The sequence below is a fragment of the Carlito syrichta genome, unplaced genomic scaffold (assembly GCF_000164805.1).
Source record: "Carlito syrichta isolate Samal-C Ts95f unplaced genomic scaffold, Tarsius_syrichta-2.0.1 Scaffold313839, whole genome shotgun sequence".
In the NCBI taxonomy this organism is placed as follows: domain Eukaryota; kingdom Metazoa; phylum Chordata; class Mammalia; order Primates; family Tarsiidae; genus Carlito; species Carlito syrichta.
In genome coordinates, this window is record NW_007257935.1 from 511,160 (window position 1) to 517,532 (window position 6,373).

Genomic DNA, 6,373 nt, shown 5'->3' on the forward strand with positions numbered 1-6,373 from the left:
TGGAAGGTAGAGTAAGTAAAAGTTTATTATCCACTTACCATGGGGAGGAAGGAGCCAAATGCTCAAAGGGCAGCGAATGCTTGAGGTTGAAAGCTTTTAAAACTTCCCTTTGGGGGGTAGGGGGCGGGGGTGGGGGGAGGGGAGGGGAGGGGGACTGGCAGGCAAGCATTCAGGGAGCTGACATTGTGGCCATGGGGTCTCTTTCTGTTATCTCTGACAGCAGGTGGACCATTAGCTGGATGGGTGGGTCAGTCACAGATGGTTAATCACATATAAGGGCTGGGCTGGAGCTGAAAGACAAATTCGTGGGAGATGATGACGTTAATGTTTTGTGACTCTCCCAGGCTTCCAGGAGGAAAAGGGTTATTGTCAGGTATGAGCTCAAGGAGACCACAGAAACTCCATCTGGGGCTCTGTCCTTTCACCTTCTTTATCTGTTATGTGATGCTGTGCCAGAGTCAGGTTAGAAAATAAACCACGTTACATAGGGATAGTTACTTTAAAAAACCCATCTTCCTAGACCCCTTTGTTAGGAATTTGGCAAGGTAAACGTCAGTTTAGTCCTCATGAACACGTGGTCACTTGTGGCACAGAGACTTACACATCAAAAAATATTAATTATTTGTCCCTCCCACATCCGCAGTAACACAGGAGGGACAGGATAGTCACTACAAAAACTCCCTTTTAGAAAAGGAAAGAATAGGAAACAAGGTAGTTACTGATTCCTTACAGTGATGAATCCCACTTGGAATGCATAAAATCCCACTGGAAAGGCACTGGTAGTCGTAGAAGTCCCTTGTTTAGATATGCCTCATGCAGTATTTGGGACTTGTACTAAATGTAATAGCATGTCCTGTATTTTATTTTATTTTATTTTGAGTTGGAGTCTCACTTTGTCGCTCAGACTGGAGTGCAGTGACCGCTCCCGGCCACCGCAGCCTTGCCTGCTGGGCTCCGGCGATCCTTCCGCCTCAGCCTTCCAAGTAGCTGGAGCTACAGGCGTGCGCTACCACGCCCAGCTAATTTTCCTGTTTCTTTTTATCTCTGCTCAGAAACGAGCTGGTTCTTGCCTGAGCGTTTGTCTTTCTTGTGCTGCCCTGCTGGATGCATCAGGTTAACAACAGCGTGGCTTTTTCCAACCTCTTCCACCAAAGCCTGCAGGGAGATCCTATGTCCCAAGTTTTATCTGATATTTTGCCAAGGCATGATGTTAGGGTTTCAAACATTCCTATATTTTCTTGCTGCCTAAGTTATCTGCCCGTTAAGCTAATGCTGTAAGTCCTCCACTTCCTATGTGTGACTGTAGTAGCACCCAGGAGTAACAGGTAATGGCTCAGCACAAGAAAAGTTAATGGATCTTTTATACACGTGACAGGCCTGGTGGGGTTATAGGGTCAGCACAGTAGATTTCTTCCAAGTGATGAGTTAGGGACCCAGACTGTTTCTGTCCTTGGCTCTGCCATCCCGAGTTCTCACTGTTATCTGAGCTTATCTGAGCCTATCCAGGGGTAGGAAACAGCCATAGAGGGGCATTCATGGGAGGTTTATAGGTCAGTCTGCATATAGTCCTGTCCTTTCTGTTCACTTCCATTGTTTAAAACTTCATCCAGGCCGGGCTCGGTGGCTCAGCCTATAATCCCAGCACTTTGGGAGGCCGAGGTGAGTGGATTGCCTGAGCCCATGGGTTCAAGACCAGCTCAGGCTACTTGGTGAGACTTCATCTCTACAATAAATAAAAAAATTAGCTGGGCATGGTAGTGTGTGCCTGTGGTTCCAGCTACTTGGTAGGCTGAGGCAGAAGGATCGCCTGAGCCCAGTAGGTCGACACTGGGTTGGCCGTGAGCGTGCTTGCCACTGCACTCTAGCCTGGGTAATGGAGTGAGACTCCAACTCAAAAAAAAAACTTCATCTGATGGCTATATCTGGTAGCAAGGGAACATAAGAGGCATAGTCTAGTTGGGTGCCTTGGAAGAGGAATAGAAGGAGTTTTGGGGGATAGGGCCAGTCTCTGCCACACTGTCAATACCCAGAAGAAGGAAACAGTTGATGAATTGGTTCTTTGTCTATCAAGGTAAGTGACCAGGTTTTTAATCCAATTTTGTTGTCATAATGAATCCATGGTTTAAAATTTCTCACAAAAATAAGTAATAATACACAGTTGTTTAAGGGTTTTCCGTTTTCTCTTCCAGTCAACGAAGCGGAATATTCCAATGCTCTTTGTCCGGGGAGATGGAGTTGTCCTTGTTGCCCCTCCATTGAGAGTTGGCTGAAACAAAGAATGTGTCATGTGGAAAATAGAAGACTTCGTACGGTTGCCTCTTTAAATGTACAAGACATTCAAAAGAGAAACCTGCATACATTTTGATATTAAGAAATGATCTCAAGGAGTCTTCCACTCCTGAAATGAATTGCTTTGCAGATAATTCTTAAGCTAAATGGCATTTTTATTTTTCTCCAATCCTTCTAATAAATATAATTACCAAGATGCAGAATTCTTTTTCAGGAGTTGGTTTGCTCCTTTATTCTTACAATTTCTGACTTTTTTTCCTCTAAATTAAATTTGATGTTTCTTCTTTGATTTTTTTTTTTAATGCAGTCTCCTGTCTTTTGAATTTTTTAGAGTGAGCACATGTCATATCTTCTCTTAGTACACATCTACAGTGCATCTACTCTGCTTCAGGCACCAGGTCAAATGTTGGGAACTGGAGTTTTACCAGTGTGCTTCCTGCCCTCAAGTCTTCAGAGGAGACAGTTGTTTAAACCAGCGATTGGCTAGGCTCGGTAGCTCAGCACTTTGGGAGACCAAGGCAAGTGGATTGCCTGAGCCCATGGGTTTGAGACCAGCCTGGGCAACTTGACAAGACCTTGTCTCTACCATAAAATAAAAAATTAGCCGGGCGCGGTAGTGCACACATGTGGTTCCAGCTACTTGGAAGGCTGAGGCAGAAGGATCACTGGAGCCCGGCAGGTCGAGGCTGCAGTGGCTGGGAGTGGCCACTGCACTCCAGTCTGGGTGACAGAGTGAGACTCCAACTCAAAAATAAAAAATAAACCAGTGATTGCAGGACAGCAAGATCAATGCTGATAGAGTAATGCCTACACAGGATGTCAAAGAGCATGGGGCAGGGCACCCAAAGAGGAACTGGCATGGGGAATAGAAGGCAGGGCAAAGCACAAGTTTCCTTCTCTCTGGCCTGATTTGCTTGTAGTCAGGTGAGGTTCAGCTTGGTCCTGTCCATAAAGTGCTGCCCTTTATGACTCAAAGAAACCATTTTTCTACTCTTGGCTCAGATTAATGATGGGGAGACTAAAACACATCTCCGTGGCACAGTAAAGCACAAAGTGGCTAAAGGCCAAAAACTATCTTTATTTCTAGCTTCAGTCAGCCAGCACTTAATGCTGGGGTTCCCAACACCCTGGGCCACAGACTGGTACCAGTCCGTGGCCTGTTGAGAACTGGGCCACAGCCGGATGCAAGCAGCGGGCAAGCAAGCAAGGCTTCCTCTGTGTTTGCAGCTGCTCCCCAGTGTGTGCGTTACCACCTGAGCTCCACCTCCTATCAGAGCGGCCACAGCCTTAGACTCTCATGGGAGCATGAACCCTGTTGTGAACTGTGCACACGGGGGATCTAGGTTGCTTCTTGTGAGAATCCAGTATCTGATGATCTGAGGTAGAGCTGGGGCAGTGGTGGTGGTGGTGCTAGCCCTGGGAAGCGGCTGCAAATACAGACTAACATTAACAGTGAGCCTTGACTGCATGGAGACCATAATAAATTTCAAAATTTCATATTGCAATGTAATAATAGAAATAAAACGCACAATAAATGTAATACACCGGGGTCATCCTGAAACCAACCCTCCCCCCAGTCCATGGAAAAACTCCTCCACGAAACCGGTCCCTGATGACGAAAGGGTTGGGGCTGCTGGTCAAGGGGCAAGTAAATGTGTGTGACAACCTCTGAAACTTGATAAGTACGGTGCTTAGAACTTGCCAGCCTCCACTAAGGGTGTTCCATTTTGAAATGTGGAAAACCCAACTTTTGGGTTGGTCTATAAACCTGCTGAATGTGTTTGCTCATCCGTTATCAAGCAGGGGAGGCAAACAGATGCACGATATTTTAAGCCGTGTGAAGAAAGATCCTTTCAGTAGACATTGTACTAGAAAGCCTTTGTTTTCCTTATTCATTGTACATGTCCCTGCAAGTTCATGGAGAAGAGAGAAACAAGTGTGGGCGAGCCAGTGGAGGTTCCATCTTCCCTGAGCAGGAGAGACACCCTCCTGTCATTTCTGCTGCCCACACTTTGTCCTCAGGCTTCAGCGGTCCCAGGAGGAAACCTGCTGACAGCAGCCTGCTCACTTCTGAAAATGGGACTTGGGATTATAGCAGCAGCAAGTGGCTGTCCTTTGGATCACCCTTTCTGGGCAGTACTCTCGCCTAAGTAGTAGTAGTGGCAACAGTAATGGCCATCGTTTATCAAACAAAGCGCCTCAGGTAAAGGCATTTATTTTTTTATTTATGTTCTTTAGAGAAGAGGTCTCACAATGTTGCCCAGGCTGGTCCTGAACTGGGCTCAAGCAATCCTCCTGCCTCAGCCTCCCAAAATCCTGGGATTTCAGGCATGAGCCACTGCACCTGGTAGCAAAGGCATTTTATAGACATACCCGTGTTTAACCCAACAGCACCAAGTAAGGTGCCTGTGGTCACACAGCTAGGATGTGGCCTTGGGGCTGAAACCATCTGACTGACTCCTACCAGGGTAAGCCTGTTGTGCGGGCGCACGACTGAGGTCCTGGCTCTGGCAGTGACTTGATTCACAGTGTCCGCCGCAGCCATGGTCTCACTGGCCGTCTGGCCCTGGTTCTTCTTTCTTTTTTTGTTTTTTGAGTTGGAGTCTCACTCGGTCGCCCAGACTGAAGTGCAGTGGCCACTCCCGACCACCGCAGCCTCGACCTGCTGGGCTCCGGTGATCCTTCCGCCTCAGCCTTCCAAGTAGCTGGAACTACAGGTACGCGCTACCACGCCCGGCTCGTTTTTGATGTATTGTAGAGACGAGATCTCGCCAAGTTGCCCAGGCGGGTCTTGAACCCGCGGGCTCAGGCAATCCACTCGCCTCGGCCTCCCAAAGTGCTGGGATTACAGGCTGAGCCACCGAGCCTGGCCTGGCCCTGTTTTTTCATCACATCTTGCAGTTCTCTCCAGCGCTGCATTCACTTTCAGTGACTTCAGAGATCTACGCTTTACTCCTGATCACTTTTACTCATCCATTCTTGATTATCATTCTCCTTTTTCTCCTGGAACAGATAGATTGCACTAGATTGTTTGGCTGTGACACATATGTGTTTATACACATATGTTTCTAAAACCCATGAACCTTAAAATCTGACACAGCCAAATCTCACACATGGACAAAACTCTATTGCAACCTCCAAACTTACTCCTAGCTGCTGATATACAGGGAGGAAGAAAATAAAGTAACTGCATGATAACCATCTGTGTGTTACCAAGTGGATGAGTATTGGGAGCCCTCTAGAGCTGGGACTCAGTCCACAACAGGTGGCTCAAGCAGGGCCCTGCCACAATCCCCCAACAGCCAGGTTTCCTCTGCTGGTCCACAGAAGTGCTGTCCTGAGAAATTATGCTGTCAAGAGGGCCCCTGGGAGCCACACCTTGGCCTTCGGGACCGCACAGCACTGAGCTCAGCTGCTGGATGGCCCATGGCCATTGGAGCTGGTGATGGGTGGTTTGTGTAACATAGTTTCAGAATAGCTCAAGAGGGGTTCTCTGCAGCAGGTGTCACATCTGGACCCCTGACTGATGTTTTGTAGAAAAGATTGTTAGGAATTATCTTTTCCTCCCCCAGAGGTGAACAGACAAAATGTAGGACCACAGATTCACCTTCAAAATGAAATGTGCCCACATAGAAGCCCAAGTAACTTGAGTATCCAAGTTAAGCTAAAATTATCTACAAATGGGCAGTTTTTACATTTCAGTGGTTTTTGAAGTTTTAAGTGATTTTTGAAGAGGTTATCCTTCTGGACACTAAGAGGCAGAAACTGGTTTCACACACCCTTTGACTTCCTCTTACATGTGACAGCTTTTGCCCACATTGCTTTGAGCCTGCTGCCAGAGGAGGAGGAATGTTCCATGGAGTGAACAGTTGCCAGCCGTGAGTAACACCTGTGTTGAACATGGAAAATAACCGAAAATTCTAGGCATCATCCTGGTGGATCAAGAAACACAACTGATGTTTCTCTATGCCACTCAGCTCTGCTGAATGATACCGATTTCATTCTTGGGCAAGTCTTCCCTGCGACAGATCCGGACGTCCCACTAACCTTCCTGCCAGCTGCAGTGGTCTCATTCTCTTTGACA

At 47.2% G+C, this 6,373-nt stretch overlaps 1 protein-coding gene across 1 annotated transcript in view; it reads left to right on the plus strand.

Annotated features, from left to right (window-relative positions):
• Window positions 1-2,496, plus strand: part of LSM3 (LSM3 homolog, U6 small nuclear RNA and mRNA degradation associated) — a 22,339-nt gene extending 19,843 nt beyond the window's left edge. Inside the window, exon 4 of the mRNA XM_008070604.1 lies at window positions 2,190-2,496. Within this exon, the coding sequence (XP_008068795.1) occupies window positions 2,190-2,270 (81 nt within the window). The 3' untranslated portion in view covers window positions 2,271-2,496. The remainder of the gene's footprint in view (window positions 1-2,189) is intronic.
• The last annotated feature ends 3,877 nt before the right edge of the window (window positions 2,497-6,373 follow it).